Source organism: Ammodytes marinus (assembly GCF_949987685.1).
Source record: "Ammodytes marinus genome assembly, chromosome: 23".
Lineage (NCBI taxonomy): Eukaryota > Metazoa > Chordata > Actinopteri > Uranoscopiformes > Ammodytidae > Ammodytes > Ammodytes marinus.
Genome location: NC_137227.1, coordinates 14,192,248 through 14,213,089, shown reverse-complemented (window position 1 = coordinate 14,213,089; position 20,842 = coordinate 14,192,248). Strand labels below are relative to the sequence as shown.

General features: G+C 41.7%; 1 protein-coding gene across 1 annotated transcript; it reads left to right on the top strand.

Moving 5' to 3' along the window:
- The first annotated feature begins 1,098 nt into the window (after positions 1 to 1,098).
- Positions 1,099 to 20,769, top strand: slc7a8a (solute carrier family 7 member 8a). Its single transcript, XM_080051683.1, has 12 exons — positions 1,099 to 1,527; positions 1,648 to 1,936; positions 7,691 to 7,895; positions 9,985 to 10,136; positions 14,045 to 14,170; positions 15,098 to 15,251; positions 16,486 to 16,609; positions 16,829 to 16,932; positions 17,146 to 17,242; positions 17,381 to 17,530; positions 17,742 to 17,919; positions 18,234 to 20,769. Exons 2-12 carry the CDS (start codon positions 1,792 to 1,794, stop codon positions 18,386 to 18,388), a joined length of 1,590 nt encoding a protein of 529 aa, XP_079907809.1. The 5' UTR covers positions 1,099 to 1,527; positions 1,648 to 1,791; the 3' UTR covers positions 18,389 to 20,769.
- Positions 20,770 to 20,842: the final 73 nt, after the last annotated feature.

The following is a 20,842-nucleotide window of genomic DNA, read 5'->3' as shown; positions in this document are numbered from 1 at the left end:
CGATCATGAGTCAACAGTTATTCAAAAATTGTTTATGCGTGTGTGTGTGTGTGCGTGTGTGTGTGTGTCTGTGTGTGTGTGTCTGTGTCTGTGTCTATACTCATTAAAGTGCACCATATAATAAAGTGACTTTACAGGCGTATAAGCAGCACAATTTACAGTGTTTCTGCAGCATCAAGCCTTGGTGCGGACCGTTCCTGATACTCCAGTTTATTTTGGAATGAGGAAACAACATATCCTCACACCTTTCACCATGTATCCTAATTTAAAGGACTATTCAGGGAAGTCACAGGGATTTTGTTTCAACCAACAGATAAAATCAAATTATTCCATGGGTGTAACAAACATTAAGGAGGTTTGAGTTGGAAGCAAACACGTGAAAATGTCAGCACATATGTTCTGTTTTTACCAGCTGTCAAAAATGGCCTCAATGTCTTTATGTATTTTTGTTATTGCATGCCAGTCGGTTATATATCATCAAGTCATATGGCTAGCAACCTTCAACTAGCAGCATCATGGATTGGTTTATCTGATGCAATGGGGATGCATAAAATATACAATACATATAGGATGGAAACACACTACCAGCAGTGTTGCAGCATGCAGAATGAGTAGTGACGTCTCAGGGCTAAATTTAGACTACCGGCTTGTGCTGCATCTTGAATAATGAGTGTGAATGAGTGAAATGTGTGTGAGCTACCATGAGAGTGTAAAGTAAAAAAAAAAAAAAAAAAAAAAAAAAGATGAAATGGTGAAGAGATATTGAAAAAGGAAGGTAAAACAGAGCCAGCCAACCCACCCCTAGACTGTCTGGTTTGGGTAGGAGTTCTATATGTGAAATGTATATAGTACAGTCCGGCAGCAGAAGGAGTGGATTGCAGGAACAGCTGATGTTTGGGGGGGGTGAAAAAAGAAAGATGGGTGGGTCCTGGAGAGGCTGGAGGAGGAAAAACAAGCCCAGCAGTCTGAGGAGGTTGGGGGGGGGGGGGGGGGCAGAACGGGGGCGGCGCTATTAAAACTTAAATGAAGGACACCATGTATATTTACTCCAAGGCAAACGTCTCTAGTCCAATCGACTACATTACACACACACACGGGAGGTCGGATGTTCACGAAGCAGACCTGAAACTTTTGTGCCTTTTTCGTCCCACACACTGCTGCAGCGGCGTCTGTTTGCGCGCGCAGGGAGGAGGATGCTTTTGTCTGTTCAGCTGCTCACAGCTGGAACAAGGAAACAGTCTTGTTTATGAGATTTTTTTTTTTTTTTCACCTTCCTTTTTTCAGTTTCTAATTTAAGAAACAAAGTTAAGGACGAAATTATTTCCTTTTTAGGGTGTTTAAGGAACGTAGCTGGAATATGCGACCACCTCTCGATAACCGGACTTGATGCGCATTTTAGACTCTGACCTGTAGCTCCACCTGAGACACCGGCGTGCACGAGAGACAATTTTTTTGACAGCTGTGCTCTGACCTCGAAGAAACTTCACAGCAACCAAGATTTCGCACCTTGAACGCGGAAAACTCAAGGTTTGCACAAGATTTCCCAAGAGCATGCACTTATAATTATTAGTATTGTGTAAAATTTCTTGTTCAGACTTCTGAACAATTTGCTGACACGGCGCAACTGCAATCAACTTTCTTCATCAGATAAGTGGTGGCACGTTGTTCAGCGAACGTGGTTTTACGCACGAAGGGAGACGCACGGTCGGCATCGGACGCTGTGAGGTGGAAAGAGAAGACAAAAGACACAGTCACACAGGACACACATCCACAAACCAGCCCATCATCACAATGTCGGACGGTCCCAGGCAACGGAGCAGCACGTCGGGCTCCGGCAAGGATGCTGCCGGTGGCGAGAAGGAGGGCGGTGGAGGTGGGGGTGGAGTGGCGCTCAAGAAAGAAATCGGCCTTGTGAGTGCCTGCGGGATTATCGTTGGTAAGTGTGCATTTTGGCCATTTCGTCTAATACTACTATAGATCAGCCACATGGTGCCAACAGGTGTCTGATGAACACCACGACAATTCAAATGTCCCTGCCACAATGACTTATTTTGATAGCCCGAGGTTGTGTGCGTGTGAAAAAGTCTGCAAAGTGTATTTGAGTGAGATAATTGTAGAGAGACAGGTGGAGAAAAATGGCGAGGAGAGTGATCACTGATCAATAGGGCACACCACTGCACTGGGATCAGATTCCACTATCTAACTGAGGAACTTTATGGTGAATATGTGTGGGTGTTGTAAGATAAGGGTGTTGGATTTTAACACAGGGTCCGTCATGTTGGCTTCAGCAATATCTTAACTGCACAGAGAGCAAGTGGTTGGTCGTGACAGTAACTGAAGAAGTTGTCAATCACGTTCTGTCTCTTTAACAATCTAGAGTTACTACTGATGATGATGCCATCACCATCACTTATCTCTGCTGCTCTAAAGATCAGTCCATTCAGAGCAGGTTGTAGGTTCACAGCACATGGGCTGCTGCCATAAATGGTCCTATATTTCATTATAGGAATGGACATGTCTGGCTCTTCTAAACTCAATTCACCCACCATTAATTTTGTTCATAGTGGGATAATGTTTTAAGCATTCTTAATTTTTTCGATATAAGGTTTAAAATAGCAGAACATGCCTTTTAAAACTTTAAAAAGCTCAATGTAATGTCCTCAAATGTCTCGTCTCACATGACCCAGTAGTTCAAAACCCAAATAAATAACATTTGTTATCGCAAGAAAAAGCAGCAAATCGCCCCCAGTGAGAAGCTTAACATAGGGACTGTTGGTATGGTATTAAAGGGATTTTTGCTAGATGATTAACTAAATGGAATTCTCTGTTAATGAATGTATCATTTATGTTGCCCTCTATCACTGATAAACTCATTTAAACATGATTTTAGATTGATCATCAACCATTTAGCAGAACTGTCGATACGTTTTTATTCAGATTTATGGTAAAAGTGCAATCTGTTAACTCAAAGCATTGACACCTAACATTGCGTGAATGACATAACCTTTATAATGATTGAGAAGTAAATGACAGCGGATGGCACAAGAGGCGGGGAGAGTGGGGGTGATTTATCGCTCAATACAGACGACACAAACGAGCAGAAACTACAGATGGATCGATAAACACAGGGATGAAATACACCAGCGGTTTGTTGTCCAGGTGTGGTCTTCATGTTGACCTTGACAGGGTGAAGTATAGAAGATGGGAGGGGTAGGATTGGACTGGGGTGACTCATTTGTTCGTGTGTTTCCACGGTAACGGGAGGAAAGAGGGCAGAGTGAGTGAGAGTGTGAGAGTGTGTGCTCATGGGAAATCTCAAGAAAAGGAGAGCGAGAAAGATGAAGAGTAACCTTGACAATCAGATGCTGTGGAGAAGACTTTGGTTTTTTGTTTTCTTAATTTTGTTACTTACTCCCCAAATCCTTGAGGGTTTTTACCGGGAAAAGGCCTTAATCGCCACTGCACTGGTGTTAAGAAGTAGCACACCAGAAGCTTAAAACAGTTAGAGTTGTATTGGCGGAGTAGCCTATCTTTCTCTTAAACATCTATTAAACATTTCCTTAAAATCTCAAATCTGCATGCATAGCAAGCTGACACCGTCTCTTCTCTGTAACCCCACCCTTGAGAGTATCTTTCCACCAATGAATAGATAATTAAATTCTAATTTATTCATAGCCCTCCTGTCTTCGGCCAAAGATCAATAAACGGGTTGTCAGTGTCTGTCAAGACACTCATAATAATTTTAAAGGATTTCTTTCACAGTTCAAACACCTTGACGTAGTCACTAGACTGTTCTTTTATTTATTTTTTGTCCTTGACCAAGTCACTCATTCATGCTCGTTCAGATGGCGCGTCGGTCCTGTGCGAGATATGGCAGACCTGAGGTCAGCTGACTCTGGGTTTGATCCTTTCTAGTTGTTGTGAGCTCCCCCCCTCCTGCTGGGTTTCTTGGAAAAAAGGGTCGGGCACACAAGGATATCAAACTCTTTTTTTATGGCCCATTGTACTGCACAGGGATTTATCACACACATACACATCAGTCCAGAAACACTAGGAATCTGGATTAAAAGTGAACTTTTGGCCACTTGGAAGAAGGCCCCACTCCCTGACAATGCTGTTTTATTAGCTTGCCTGGCTTAGCCGTGTCTGAGCTGTTTTCAATCTGTGTTTTCTCCAATTTGAAATACTGCACTGACGCAAATTCATATCCTTTGACGTAAAGGTGGAGTCAGAGATTCTGTAGAATGGTTATTGTCAAAATCATTGAGGTTCTCCTCTGGGTCGGCTACCTGTCCATACTGTGTGCACACTGAAGAAGAATCTGGTGTAAATACACAGCCTAGACTCTGTAAACAGACATGTTGCTAGCTATGGAGGGGCCCCCTTTTGTTTACATACCTGTTTACAGAGCCAAAGCTATGCATTCACCCCTGATTTTCCCCCCCGACTCATAGGAGAGATAGTGGATCGTGAGGCGATATCCACTGATTTTGACGAAGTGATTTTGACAACAAGCATTCTCCAGAATCGCTGACTCTACCTTTTTAATGTTGAGTCAGTTTTTATCGTTTTGCAGTACCACATTGTCTCATGTAGCCAAATTCCCCTGCAGAGCCTAAATCAATCATAAGGTGTTTAGGGATGATACAGGAACATTTGCTTGTAGATCGCATCAGTGTTGTGAATCGCTCTGGTGAAAATCATAATAACTCGCACACATGCACGCACACACAGGCCTGCAGGGTCTGGCTATGGGCCGAGCAGCAGGTTGCCACAGCTTGGTGGCTGTTTGGACAAGGATTTACCGCTGGGAGGGAAATGTAAGAACTAATCTTCCAGGGCTTTTGTAAAGGGCTGATCAGGGTTATACCACAATGCTGGATAAACACACATTGCTGGTTGATTAATTTATTGTCTGTTGGTGTGAGTGTGAGGAGAGTCATGGATGTCCTATCAAATGACAACACAGTTCATTTCTCCCATTGTTTCGTGTAAGGGGTGTAATGTTTCAATGTGGAGACTTAAGACTGAACATTCGAGGCTTTGTTTTGTTCGTATAGACTCACAAAATGTGTCTCCATTTAGTCTTCTATGTAGAAATGTTTCTAATATTACATTAATCCAAAGATAAATGATTTTACGCTGTTATTAGATCTAGGAAAGCCTCATTTAAAACCTCAAGAGTATCCAGCCCAAGATAGGTAGCCATAATAGTGAGAAGAGCTGAAATGATTAGTTTATTGATCAAAAGAAACTCAGAGCTCTCTTTAGATAGAATGCAATGCTGTGAAGTCTGAAGTGGAGTCACAGCCTGTTACTGTCAATAGACATCAGACAAAGTCCGTACTCTGAGAACACGTCTGGGGCCGAGCCTCTTCCTTTCTGAAACAACAAAGGAGAATATCAAAATATCCTGAGGCAGAAGGGGCGGAAGCCTGCAGAGATTTGTTACAACAGTTGAGATTTTCATCCCAAAATATGACAACACACTTAACTTGTTGTGGCCAGGAGTGATGATGCGTGCTACCTCAATGGATATGGCAGTTAAGATTTTTGTTTTCAAAGTTGATTATAAAAAGTTTTCGATCAAGTTCAAGAGCTAGCCAGTGGTTTGATAGCAGCATTTTTTTTTAAATTGGTTATGTTCCCCCTTTGGTTTGGAGACAAAGGGATGTAAAAAAGGATGACCCCAAGAACAGGAAACTTGAAGAGATTCCACGTTAGTCAGCATGTCTGACACAAACACACAACGTGCAAGCGTGCAGATTTGCTCGCCCTTTTAAAAAAAACACCCGTTCATCAAACCAATCAAGGAACCCACCATTTTGCCTTTATTTGCCTCTGCACAGTGATAAACTCAGGCAGTGTAGAGATGAATGTCAAGGGTCACACACTTAAGATCACTGCTGTCATAAAGGTGTTAACACTATCAAAGGTGTGATGGTTTTGTTTGTCGCCTTTACTTTAACCTTTTACCTGCAACTGTAGTTACATAAGCAAGTAGCGGTACTTACAACTTGCATGTGTCGCATATGGAATAGGTTTAAGGTGTACAGATATGCGTATCCTCCATCCTTCAATTTTGGCATTTTTCCGACTTTGCTTTTATGATCAAAGCAGATTTTTTTCAGTGTCGGTTAAGTTTGAAGCCTTTTCATTTTGGTGCTGGATGTTGCAACATGTCCCCATGTTGTTGCAACATGTCCCCAAATGACCGCTCACAAAGAACACGAAGGATGCAGTGTTTTCATCTTATCTGTTGATTTTTATTATTAATTAATTAAGATATAGACATTTTAAAAATGTATTCAATTTGCAAAGATGTTACGAAACGCTGCAGTCAAGAAGCCTGAACCATCAAATATTAGATTTTCTTTTACTTAATGAAAGGGTCTACATGTTGCCACACTCTACACCTATCTGCATGCAAAGCTGCAAGTTGGGTATTGTAGTTTATTGGCTGTATATAGCAGGAAACACGATCCATAATAAATCCATTAAACTCTCCTGTTAGAATGTGACGGTATCATTCATGTACCTTTTTGACTTTTGTACTCAGTCTATCACCCAGTCAGCCTGTTATGGTTGAAGACCTTCAACCTTTTGACCCTGAAACCTAGTTAGATTTGTTCTTTATGGGCCACTGGGCGGTTGCTTGCAGCCTATACAAATGAATGTGTCCTTAGACTCCAGGCGGTTTCTTTTAATGTTGGATCAGAACCCAATCGTCTGTACCGCCATGTTTCAGCTCCTGTATAAACGTCCTGGCACTCCGATGCTCATTGAAGCCGTCAGGCGGGGCCTTATCATCCACCGCATCTCTCCATATGTAGCCTATCATCCCCACTCCCTCTTTGCACTCTGTCACCCCGCTCCCTTTTCTTGCTTCATCCACTAAAACCTCTGTGTCAGCAGATTACAGGTTCCTGCTTCGAATCCTGACTGTGCATGGTCGCTCTCTCTCTCTCTCTCTCTCTCTCTCTCTCTCTCTCTCTCTCTCTCTCTCTCTCTCTCATTTTCTTCCTTGTCTCTCACCATCCAGTTTCTCATTTCCGTTCAATAACTACCTACAACTGAATAATACATTATATCAATTGGCAATTTTTTCCGAGTATATTTAGAAAGAGTCTATAGTGCACTAGTATTCCTTTTTATAGTGTGTTATAACATGCTTTGTTATGTGTTTTCATGTTGCTAAGGATTCCTGGTTTGGTAGAAGATTTGTAGTATATATGACATGCTTTGAAGTTGAAAATAACTGGTATGATCCTTTCACATTATTTTAGCCCATTGACTCTTGACGTCTTTAAGAAACAATTCTCCAAAAAAGAAAGAACAATTATAGACTTATACATTTTTAAAGGGGATTAACAGCGCCTGCAGATATGTCTTGGAATTTTATTCAATATTATGGGTCGAACTTCAAAATCCTAATACTACATCTTTCGAATTCCTCCAGTTTGTAATCTTGGCTCAAACCAGAAATGAAATAACTTGGTAACAAAATAAAAATTATTTGCTTTGAATAGTCGACCCTCATCCAAAACTAGAAAAAAAATTGTCCGGAATATTACAGGAATTGTGGGATTGAAAAAAAAGTCCTGTGGCTGTTCATTCACACACGTTCAACCCCACAACTTGTCAAGACACACACAGCTGACCACAAACTCTCCCCCTTTTCCCCCACCAGGTAACATCATTGGGTCGGGTATCTTCGTCAGTCCGAAGGGCGTGCTGGAGAACGCCAGCTCCGTGGGCCTGGCCCTTATTGTCTGGATCGTCACAGGCATCATCACCGCCATCGGAGCGCTTTGCTACGCCGAGCTGGGCGTCACCATCCCCAAGTCAGGGGGAGACTACGCCTACGTTAAGGACATCTTCGGAGGGCTGGCAGGGTGAGCGCATCTTTCAATTATTCATCTTACTACTTCTGGAAATGGGTGTATGTTCACGTAGAGTCTGAAGGTTTGATTTTGAGTCAGTAAGCTACATACATTAAGGAGGCTTGACTGGGTAATGTACAGGAAACTACCATTGGCTTGTGATTTTTCAGTGACTATATCTCATAATAACCAAAAGTGAAATGTAAGCGGTGGATTTATTTACAAACTTCTCACTTTTGAAGACTGACATCTTCTAACTCACCCCCAGTTGACTAAGGTTTGATTGGACCCCCAGTGTGATCCATTTTTATCCCCAAACAATTAAAAAAGTTAATTTGACATGGATTTACGTGGGCATACCGACATGTCTAGATTCCTCTCTTCATCCCGGTGGATGAGCCTGTCCATGCAGGTGGCTCAGACATCTAAATCCAAAGCAGGGGGTCTTTTTCTTTGCTAGTGCTCTAGTGCAGGAGTTAGGCGTAGTAAAAGGAAATTAAATTATCATTGGGTAAATACTGGCTCACGCGTTTTAACCACACATGCCCACAAGGTCATTCCGTAAACAGACAAAGTGACTCAGAGTTACAAACGCCAGGCTGCTGTGGTTTTTTTCATCTCCTTCAATGGGTTTTGATTTTTTTTAATATTTTTTTTTAGCGCCCACAGCCACCTTCTCTTCATCCATAAATGAGTAGCTTCAGGGTAACGGCACTTACAGTAAGTGCTTGGGAACCATGCTAGGTCATTTTCCTAGTAAAACATCTTTGTTTGTTAGCGTAGATTTCTCACACACACTGTGCCTTTTTGCCCAGACTGTAAACACAGATTAGACCATTGTTCCCACCCCCCTCACCTATCGCAAGGATACATATTATCGGGGTATTTTGGGAGAGGAATTCCACCAGACCAAACATCCAATGATTGTTTTTGTCCCTTTTTTGTACCGTCGCTATCAATACACATCAATGAATTGTAACCTCCAGAGGCTTTGTCGCCCCTTTTTGAAGTGTCTCCGTTTCCCTGTGCCCTCTGTCTAGTACAAATAAACTGCATTCAAACGCTGTTTGTATTTTGTTGACCTGCTCCTTTCATCCCCATGTATTGTGGGTGTGTTGCGTTTCTATGAACATATAAGTCAATAACCGAAGAGATGGAAATACTTACATTACCTTGTCGCAGCCGGAAGTGCTCGTGAAGTTGTGAGCTCAAACACAACTTGAATGGACAATGAATCAAGGACAAAGACCCTTTTATTATGTCAGACTAATGAAGGTTGTAGTACACAGGATATGGCCTGCTATATACAGTAGCATGGCTGTATGGAGTCATTATATCAAATACTTCTGCAAACTTAATATTTCAACAAAGTACAACATTTCCTTGAGAAATGCGGTCGACTTGAGTTACACAAAGAGATTAAAGGAAAAAAACTAATGAACAAGTACATTAAAGTACTTTGTCGGGTTTCATTTAGCGTTGACCTCCATTTTTTTTATCTCCATTTTTACATTCAACTCACACATTCCAGTGCCAGACAATCCCGTTAGCGCAGTCATCTGTAATGACCCCTTCTGTAAGCTTCCAGGGAATTTTATGAGAAAAAAAAACTCCCGCCTCGTTGCTCCTGCTGCAGTCAGATCCTGCTCTCCTTCATCTCATCACACACTCCAGCCCCCCCCCCCCCCCCACCCTCCATCCTCCCTGTATTCATTTGTTTGCGTAGCTCCAGTCGCCACCTGTGCCTCTACTGACGAGCCTTGCATCAACATGTGACTCATCCTGTGCATTAAACGTACACAGCCTGTGGACACTTTGCTTGAATTCAAGCTGATATTGAGCCTTTTGTTAAAAACCCTCCATCAGTATCAGCCACTGTCTATAGTCACTGACATTTAATTTTTCATTCAACATTTTTTCAATGGAATTTCCCACATATTGTTCAATCACAACAGCACCCAGTGTAATGATGACTAAACCAAACAATTGAGTCAATGTACAGTTTACATTTCAACCAAAAACTACTGTCAATAGGACTCTGTAATGATTTGTATGTGCCATATGCCTCCATGTTTTGTAACCGTGCCTTTCCTCGCCTCAGGTTCCTGCGTCTGTGGATTGCCGTGCTGGTGATCTATCCCACCAACCAGGCTGTGATCGCGCTGACGTTTTCCAACTACGTCCTGCAGCCTCTCTTCCCCACCTGCTTCCCACCGGAGAACGGCCTGCGCCTGCTGGCTGCCGTCTGCCTCTGTGAGTATCGCGCACGTGTGTGTGTGTGTGTGTGTGTGTGTGTGTGTGTGTGTGTGTGTGTGTGTGTGTGTGTGTGTGTGTGTGTGGTGTACAATATCTGTGAAATCATTCATATTGTGTAATCTTAGAGCGTCCCTCTCTATTGTGTCTCACTTTAATGGGATGATTTGCTTAAGCTTTATTTCCCTGGAGCGAAACCGTTTCTCGCCCTTTTGTTGACTTAAACGTTTGGTGAACTCAAAATGCTATGACAACACTCTGTCTGTCCCAGGTAGAAAAATGAGAGAGAGAAAGACACAATAAAAGTTATTGTCTGGCATTGACATCTGACACCCTTGTTTGGTTTCTTGCATGAGTTAGACAAGAAGATCAACACCGTCAGAACTTTATCCTAACTTGGCACCAAGATTGAAACTTGGTACAAGCTTTAAAGGTTGCCTGTAGACAGATTTCCTCATCTTTGGACAGAGCTGGGCTAGCATTGTTTCGATTGTTTCCCCTGCTTTGCTGTCTTGCTAAGTGCTAAGGCGAGCTAACTTACGTTTAGACAAATTTGCAACAACAGTTTTTCCTGGTGAACCAGCTGACAGGTCTGACCCACACACAGGTTCAGTATGGATTATGTCAAGATAACGTAGCCTAAAGAAACACAGCTAAAGGACTCAAAGTTCTCCTTTGGGTGCAACTTGTCGAGACAGGCTCTGATGTTGAAATACTGCCAGAAAAACTAGTTCATGTGGGTGAAATCACATTAAGGGGTGGAGACAAAATGTAAAAGTACAGGTAGGTCACAAACTGTGTAGTGCAGTGCACTTTAACATTGAAGCACATGCTTCACTGCAGCAGTATTTATGCCACATTGACCTGCTATTGAACCTTCAGTCAGAGGTCATAGCACAAGCAGAATAGAAGAGATGGCAGAGCAGCCAGAGGAGTGTAGCGCCAAGCGGCGAAAAGTGTGATGACAAATGCCGCCAACACGGTAGCGGTTGATTTTGCAGCTCACACGCACGGGCCAAATACTGCAGGCAGCCTTCAGACAGAGAGACGAGCGTGGACGCCGGAGGAGAGTGTGTGTGTGTGTGTGTGTGTGTGGTGAACAGTTGAGGTGGATTTCAAAACAAGACTCTTTTTCTTCCCTGTCAATACCCTTATCTGACCTGTCGAGTAAACATCCCAACTTAACCTTTCCCAAAAATATTCCAAAGTCGCCGCTTTTAGTCTGAGCTGTTGCCCAACTCCAACCTGTTTTTTTGGTGGATTTCTTCTCCCTAAAAATGATCTCCAAATGTTATTTTTGTCAGTCTCCCAAAGGGCGTCCTGTAACAGGCTGTTTAGGGGTAGATGGGCACAGTTGGCCGCCCTGTTTTGACGATGTAGAAACCTCACTTTCCAAAAACATTTGCATGTCAAGACAGTGACTTGTGAATCAAGACATCCACTACTTAATTTCCTCTTCCCTGTCTAAAAAGTTGTGAGGTATTCCTCTGATCTAATCATCACATGAGCACAAAGAACTGATAACACGGCCTCTTTGGTGGAGATTTGCAAAATACTACAACTTAGGCAGGAGGTCTGCGCTCTCGGAAGGCTTTCTAAATCTTTTTAGTTTGGATTGCAGACTTGGTGACCTACATTTACCTGTCTCTCTCGTCACGCTATGATGAATGCCCTGCAGAAAAATGTGCTTAGTTCTGACAAGAGCTGTTGGTCCCAAGCGGATAGGTGAAGTGCCTGTCTTGTGTCACTTGGATAAATGTTGTACGGATGAAAAAGAACAACCTGTTTTGCTGTTGTTGTTCAAGAGAAATGTGGGTGAGAGGTTAGCTGTTTCTCCACAACCCTTGATGTTATTCCATTTTGTTTATGTGAGCAGCTTGCGTGTGTTTATCTGCTCCTGTGTTCAGGCATTTATGCGATTGCCTAAATTTGTATATAACCTTATGTGTTTACCCACCGATCCAGTTATAGCGTGATTCTGTGACATGCAAACCAGACACGGCTGGCTGTTGGTCTGCTAATTTTTATGCGGTGGGCTAAAGGTTTTAGGTGTACCATTTCAAAAAAACATGTGAGTCGGGGGGGGGGGGGGGGGGGGGCTCCTCCTCCTCCCCCCCCCCCCCTGGGGTTCTGTGTCTTCCTTCAGATGGCAGAGTGCGAGGTCATAACTCTGTCATGTTTTGCAGCAGCCTCGTCGTACACTCAGCAAGTTTTCCACACGCACATTTTGTATACTCAGTTTACGGACAGCTGAGCGGCTCCATGGTTTCGTAGAATGTGTCCTCGGGTGTTTTAGTCGCAGGCTGCCAATCAACAAAAAAAAAAGGACCAGGTGTTGACACGTGCGTTGTTGTTAGACCAAAGATCTGGTTCCTAAAACACCTCTGTTTACTGGACATTTTAGGTTTAGTTACTCAGGGATGCATGAGTATAATAGTTGTGTTTTTAAGTTCATTGTGCCTGTGTGTACACGAGACAAATCAAGTCGATCAAGAGCTGTTTTGGGTGTGCATGCTTCTTTGTTTCCTGTTTTTTATGCAGGGGGAAGTGTACTATAGCAGCAGCAGTGGCAGCTCCCCCTCACCGCCACTCTTCTTCTATCTGCTGTAGTAAATGTATTTTGCAAAAATAAAAGCCAGGAAGTTGAGGCCATAACTTCCCAACTTTGCTGTCCCCTTAAATCACCCACTCACCATCCTAAAAAAACTACACACACAACCCCACTCTATGTGCTGGTGTGTCTGTGTTTGCATCCAATGCGTAACATCCACAGTGCAGACCAATACATGTATGTCCATGTGCATCTGCCTTTTGTTCCCTGCAGTGGCCAAGAGTTAGTTAATGTGATGGGCTTAATCCCGCAGACTCAAACAGGCCTCTTATTTAATGGCACCCTATGGGCACTGAACCCATTGGCCTGTTGTACCCTGCAGTACAAATCAAATCCATTATCTTTGTCCGTGTTAAGTCAACCTCGAGCTGAAGTGAGTGAAATGGCATTTGTCACCTAAAAATGTACTAGCTTTCAACCTTGCGCATCAGATACAGATGGTACATAATATGAAAAAGCATATGTTAAACGCATAATAACACAATGTTTTCAAGCTAATGATAGCGTAACCATTCCAGTGTTGGGTGACCAATTGCATTGATACATGCTTCTACAGTTTTTGCTATTAACTTGTAGGAAGCAAAGAAGAGATTATTAATATTTATTTATTTACTTGGTTATTGTTACTTGCATTGCCAAACCATGTATGAATGCCCACTACCTGCAGTACTTCCAAATAAAACCTAGCTACTGCACATAAGACAAGAGGCATTTGAGATAATGGGCGAAGTTCAATGAGTCAAAGGTCCCCGTCATGTTATACAGTATGTTAAGACACGTCACGTATATGTTCAAGTGCACAGCTTTCAATCTTTCTCTGTTCACTGACCCGAGATCAGCTCACTTACTTTCAAGGACACCTCAAAGCTGTTACTTCTGTGTTACAGGTTTAGCAGCGACAGTAACCTCATTTTCGTCTCTTGGGAAATACTGTAATTCTTACAGCTACTAGCAACAATGCAGCGACAGCTCCTTTTACAAGACCAATAAAATAATCAACGCATAAAATGTTATCTACCAATTTCACATCTACAAATTTGCACTTTCCCCACCTGCCAGCGCCGTCAGCATAAACTCACATTGTGCAGCTAAACATTAACGAAACCGTTTGTCGGGCTTTAGGAGAAATCTGTATAGAATAATGCACAAGACATACAGGAAATGCTCAAATGTAGTGTTCGGTTTAAGTGTAAACATCAAACATGGAATAAGGTGATTTTCAGAAGTCACTTAAAGTTGATTACAATTGATTTTAAGCACTAACTCTGAATTTTTGTTTTTGTGTGTGTGCATTTAGTGCTGCTGACATGGGTGAACTGCTCCAGTGTGAGGTGGGCCACCAGAGTGCAGGACATTTTCACCGCCGGCAAGCTGCTGGCCCTCGCCCTCATCATCGTCATGGGCATTGTGCAGATCTGCAAAGGTAAGCTCACCTTGAAGTGCTCCCTTAATGCATCGTGAATTACACCTTTGTGTGGCGGTTTCTCTTCCTAGTTTAAAGAAAAAATAAGACACACACACACACACACACACACACACACACATACACACACACACACGCTCAAGATCACTGGGGACATCTTTAGTCAATCTGGACAGTATAGACTCCCCGTGGACGCCACAAGGGTCAGTAAGTTGATGGGGCCCCTCGCATATTAGCCCTCGCATTGCGAATACCAGCACGTCTGTGTGGGTTTGCTGTCCCAACATGGCTTAGGTCCAGTTATTACAGGGGCCACAGACAGCAGGCCCCCGCTGAAACAACACAAAATGGGCGCCCTTTTGAAGGTAAATGAAGAGTTCAGTGGCTGATTTGATGGGAGACTCTCTTGGTGGCATACGAAGGGGGGACGGTATGTGGGACTAGAAATACTTTAATGCTCTTTTGAAAACAGGCCTTGAGGGAGGGGGATTTCAGGAAGAATGCGGTGACAAAGGAGAAAGATTCCTACAGATCATGGGTTATTTAGACATTTACCCCAAGCGGCGTGTTTGATCATTTCTCAGTAAGGAATAGACATTACGGGGGACTTAGCAGGATGTCGGAGCCTGTTTTGCAGACACTGATTACATTATGATGATGGTTCTCAGATGGGGATTCTTCACGGCGAGTCCACAGTGTTGTGGAAACCAGATTTGTTTACCCTTGCTGCAAAACAATGTTAGCAAACAAGACAAATGATCAGGAACAGAGCCACCTAGTTCGGTAATGTCATGCAAATGTACATAAGGAACCCGGAAAACCCGGAATAGACAAGACGATGTTGATTTGAAAATGGAAAAGGTGGATTAAATGAACTATCACCACTGGAAAAGGTCACCTAATCATCTGTGTCATTGTCTCCTCTAGGAGAGTACTACTGGTTGGAGCCAGCCAATGCCTTCGAGCCCTTCCAGGACTACGATGTGGGTTTGATAGCGTTAGCCTTTCTACAAGGGTCCTTCGCCTACGGAGGCTGGAACTTCCTCAACTACGTCACAGAGGAGCTGGTGGACCCCTACGTGTAAGACACTTTGTTCTGCCTCTCACGTTTCTTGTTCCTCTTCTCTTTTTCTCTACCTCGACCTTTCTGAAAACATTATTTAAAATCACTTGCCAGATTTCTCTCCCCTTATGACACCACAAGGGGAGAAGCCACGCCCCTTCACTACCAACCTAACTTAGCACTACCTCCACCTGTGATAAGCAATCAATCAATCAATCAAACTTTATTTATATAGCACTTTTCATACAATCAAATGTAACACAAAGAGCTTAATACAACCCTCCCCCCACCCCTCACCCAGAGATATGCATACATGCAAAAACATTCCCCCTTCCACCCATCCATACCCCAAAATCAGAGAGAAAACACTAGAGACTGTAAAACTAAAACAATTTAAAATAAAGAGATAAAATAAATAAGAGCTCTTTATAGCGATTAATAAAAACATTAAAAATTAAAATAATAGATAAAAAATTTAAAATAAATAAAAATACATAGGATAGAAATGAATAAAATTAGAATTAAAAATAGTAATAATAATAATCAATAAATAAAATAACTAATAAAAGTAGTTATAAAAAGTAAATAAAAGCAGGCTACATATATAAATAAAATAGGCTATAAAATAATTAAATAAATAATGAAATAACTGAATAAAAAGTTGCTTAATTAAAAAGCCTGACTAAAAAGGTAAGTTTTAGCACTACCCAAGATACCCCTGAATCCAACTGTCAGTTAGATTTAAACCGGCAGTTAGATTCAGGGCCAGGGCCAATCAGAGCAGACTTGGCCTTTTGGAAGGCGGGGCTTAAAGAGAGATTCACTTATGGCAATGTGAGAAATGTCTACAGTTTCTAGTAGACACCAAAATTACAATTTAGAACCTGAAAATTAGCATAATATGTCACCTCTTTTAAAAGTTGTGTAAAAGCAGTGCCCAATCCTTATTTTTTTTTGCTAAAGTTCGCTTCAATTTATTCAACTTTAGATAAATTCTCACTGTCATCCCTTATCCCGTATCTGGCCTTGGACCTAGAAACATTTCAGATCCATTTAAAATGATTTATTTCTTCATTTCCTGTAGATTTTGCATCTATCTTGGTAATGATCCCACATTTTTTAATAACGTTAGTATCCGTTAATACACCTCCGCCCTAAGGTACCTTCTTTAATTTCCTACTGTCATTCCCACCCTCCTTCTCCTAAACAACTCTCCTAAACATTTTCTGTTTGTTTTTATCATTGTCTACAGAAACCTTCCCCGTGCTATCTTCATCTCCATCCCTCTCGTGACGTTCGTCTACGTCTTTGCCAACATCGCCTACGTCACGGCCATGAGTCCTCAGGAGCTGCTCGCCTCCAATGCCGTTGCCGTGGTGAGTTGCTAGGTAGTGTTGACGCAGGGTGGGGTCTTCGATTAGTATAGAGTGACTCTACCTCCATCTAGTGATCCCATTTGGTCCATGCACAAGGCAGACATGTTGAACTGATGTTAAGCCTTCTTCTTTTTGTTTGTATGTATGCACTATGTACCTCCATTCAATGCATTACAATAGACGTTGAAGTAACTGACTATCTAACCTTCATCCTCCCAGACATTTGGTGAGAAGCTGCTGGGAGTCATGTCCTGGATCATGCCCATCTCCGTGGCCCTCTCCACATTCGGAGGAGTCAACGGTTCCCTCTTCACCTCATCACGGTAAGTTCCACCCCTTTGTAGAACTTTCTTAATGTTTTTATTTTTTTTCCCCAGGGTTTTCACATCCATCAGGATAATTCAAGACACGTGACCTTTTTGCTTTCATTTCTACTTCATCTCCACATATCAACCCTCTCCATATGTCCTTTTCTTTTCCCTACATATAACACGTGGTTGCACTATCTTAACGTCATTTTTTTCCGTCTCTCACAGATTGTTCTTTGCCGGAGCCAGAGAGGGCCACCTCCCCAGTCTGCTGGCCATGATTCACATGAAACGCTGCACCCCCATCCCCGCTCTGCTCTTCACTGTGAGTCCAAGCTCTCACCACTATACACTTCCTTTTTGTTGTTATCTCCTTCAGATAAGTGTCTCGTGATACTTTGTTAAACCAAACCAGATGTAGACGAAAGGTCAAACTTCCTGTCTTTCCTTTTTTATTCCTCAGTGCCTGTCTACTCTGCTTATGCTGTGCACCAGCGACATGTACACCCTCATCAACTACGTGGGCTTCATCAACTACCTCTTCTATGGAGTCACTGTCGCCGGGCAGATTGTGCTACGCTTTACGAAGCCCGACATGCACCGACCAATCAAGGTGGGTTTGTGTTGTGTTTTAATGTAATAAGTTTAAAAAAAATTATATTAAAAGCAAAAAATTATTAGGTTTTATACCAAACAAAGCAGAATGCTGATCAGATGATGAAGTGGCACACATTAGCATTTAACTGCAATAATCACTGCATAATATAATTCCAGACTTTGAAATGACTCTCTCTTCATGACTTACCTTTTTCTTTCTCTTACAGATCAGCCTGATATGGCCGGTTATTTACCTCATCTTCTGGGCCTTCTTGCTCATCTTCTCCCTCTACTCCGAGCCCGTTGTGTGCGGCACCGGCCTGGCCATCATGCTGACTGGCGTCCCCGTCTATTTCCTGGGAGTCTACTGGGACAACAAGCCAAAGTGCTTCGACGCCTTTGTTGGTAAGTTAGCTTGATCGTGGGGCTGTGTCACTTTGAGACTGATGTTTGGTTGTGAAATGTTTTAACCTTTTTAGAAATACAAGTTCATTTTATATCTAATTGGTATGATCTAGAGTATTATAGATTTGGGAAATACACTTATTTTATTTCTCTTTCCGAGAGTAGTATGAGAAGATTGAACCCCCCCCCTAAACGTTTTTGGTTTTTGTATGAAGTTAAAACTAAATGTCTTCATGCAGTGGATGCATACTGTGTTATAAGTCCTTTTAATTGCGACTCCTAAAATCTCTTTTGTCACTCTCTCCTTCTTCCAGATAAAATGACGTACGTGGGTCAGAAGTTCTGCATGGTGGTTTACCCAGACTTAGGTGGCAGCAGTGAGAGCGGAGAGGAAGGCGAGGAAATGAAGGAGGCCCGGTCTCCACTGTCCAAGGAGGACGGAGACAACCTCAAGTCGGGGGACTGCTAAAAATGCACGTCTACATCCCCCCCCCGCCTAAACGGACACATGCAGACGCACACGTGGGCGCGCAGCACACACTCAAACACACATGCAAACACACGACACAGTTTGATGTGGATTTAGTGATCAACACTTGTCTTTTTAATCTAGATTTCTTTTGGTTTTAGCATTGTATATCAGTCAATCAGTTCAGTGCCAAATATTTAGTGTGACCTCAGACTTTTCTACCCAGGGTCCTTCAAATGTGCAATTAGACAACGGTTTGCACCTCCTTAACACATGCTTAAACAGACACATCTTCGTCATCGTCATCTCTCGGCCACACACTCCCTGCACACTCCTACTGTAAGAGCGTCATATTATTTTTTTTAGTATGTGTTTTTAAAATGTTATCTAAAGACTCTTACTGTACTGTGTACACCTTTTTTTTCCACATTGCAAAAATATTTTTTTTGCTTTTTCATCCATTCGTTAAACACCAAAGCTGTATTTTGATTGTTGAAGCAGGAAATCGGGTTCAGATCAAGTCATTTCATTTCTCGAAAAGCAAAGCAAGTACTGTTTTTATAGATGACTATGATTACCAAATGTATTTTTCTTCTTTTTTTTGTTGTAATTTTGATAATTGTTTATACCATTTGCCTATTGTCGTTATTTTAGTTTTATGATGTTAATTAAAGTTCTTGTCAATATTTTTTTTCTATTCAACATAATTTGTCTGGGCCGTTTTTGTTTTGTTTTACTCTTGCAAATACGGAGGTGTACGCATGAAAAGCTGTGCTTTGTGTTGGTTCACAGTACTTCGTCAACTGCCTTAATTAGAATATATCTGTATTTGGGTGCAACACTGTATTTTGAGAAGCTTTTTAATCTTCATACTTCTGGGTTAAATTTATTTCCTTCAAAAGTTAGGATTCTTGTATGGACACTACACAGATTGTTGAAACCTAATTAAAAACGCAAAAGTCCAGCATGGAAAGATGACTATAACTCATATAAATAGACGAGAAAGCTTTGCTTCGTATAAAATGTTCAAAATCCCTAAACCGACACCTGTGAATGCCTGTGTGAAAATCAGTTTGACATGTTTTACGGCAGAAGTATTTCTTTACTTCTCCATCAGTCTGTTTTTAATTTCTTTTCTTAATTTAGGGTGTTGAAATGACTTTTTTATTCATTCAATTCACTTGATTAGATTGTTAGTGCAATAAAGTAGTGCAGGCACCAGCAAAGAAAACTGAACATGCACCCTCTCTGTGTTGTCTGGTAATTATGTATCTATACTTATGCTGTATATTATGGTAACACTTCCGCACACACAAACACACACATTGTGTACCTATTGTGTCTTCTTTCTATAATCCCTTAGTGTCTCAGGGCACCCCCACTGCCTTTCTCCTTACCGTACACTGCCGAAAACCTCCAGACCGTGAACACTCAACACATCTGACTGATATGCCTCTCTGCTAAATGTCTGTACTGGTGCTTTTTTTTTTTTTTTTTTTTCTCAGGACTCTCAATTTTTTTTACCAGTGATCCCAAAAAAATTTTAGGCAAATGTGCACGGATAATTCTAACTTATCAAGAAAGCACCATCAAGCTTGGGCCAGTATTGTGGAGGTTTCTCTCTGTAAGAGAAACAGGGTGTCATGGATGTCTTTACAAGTACAAGGATTGTGTTTTGTGCCTGTAACGGTAATTGTGTACTTACAGTATACGCAGAAGTGGTCTCTAAGTAAATAAAAACCACTTGACTAATGTTTGAATATGTAATTCTGGGCCTCATTTATATGAAGGAAAAAAACTCCAGTGTCTTTACTTTATTCCATTGTGCGATCTTTACAAAGGATGTGGTTATATTAGTTTTTAATGTTCCTAAACTTTTAACATTTCAATGTCAACTTTGTGTACTGTGCATAAAATGAGGCCTGGAAATGTTTCCATCCCAGAAATGAAATGCTGCAACCTTTTTTAATACAGCTATTCAACTTGAGACCTTATAAAATATAAAAGACATTTCTCAGTGATTTATTTTTAATTTTTCTTGCCAAACGTTCACCTATAAGGTGCAACCTCTGCTTCTTGCTTTAACTCAGACCCAAACCGGCCTTCAATGTGGTGAAAAAATGTTTTTCTATGTTGTGACGTGTTGTCATCATGTATCCTTGATAATCTAAGGAACTCTTCTCATTGCATATAGTACGTTCTCTCACTACAATCCTCTGCCTGTCAGGAATGTTATTTTCTAAATAATTTTTGGGTACACACTGGTCAGTTAATTCAAATCAACCTACCATACAGAGCCATTTTGACTTCATGTGTATCTCAAATTCAAGATTTTAAAAAAAATGTATGTGTACATATTTGGTGGTGAGCGTTGTGTGACCAGAATAAAAAAAAATATATATACACAAGCAAATAAGACTTTTCATGTATTCTTTGTGCAGCTGTTTGGAACAC

Excerpts from the sequence above, each read along its gene's own strand:
- slc7a8a (XM_080051683.1), top strand. The coding sequence starts at position 1,792 with ATGTCGGACGGTCCCAGGCAACGGAGCAGCACGTCGGGCTCCGGCAAG. Across the intron at positions 16,933-17,145 it reads TCCCTCTTCACCTCATCACG|ATTGTTCTTTGCCGGAGCCA; the intron begins GTAAGTTCCACC and ends CGTCTCTCACAG. Across the intron at positions 17,920-18,233 it reads GTGCTTCGACGCCTTTGTTG|ATAAAATGACGTACGTGGGT; the intron begins GTAAGTTAGCTT and ends TCCTTCTTCCAG.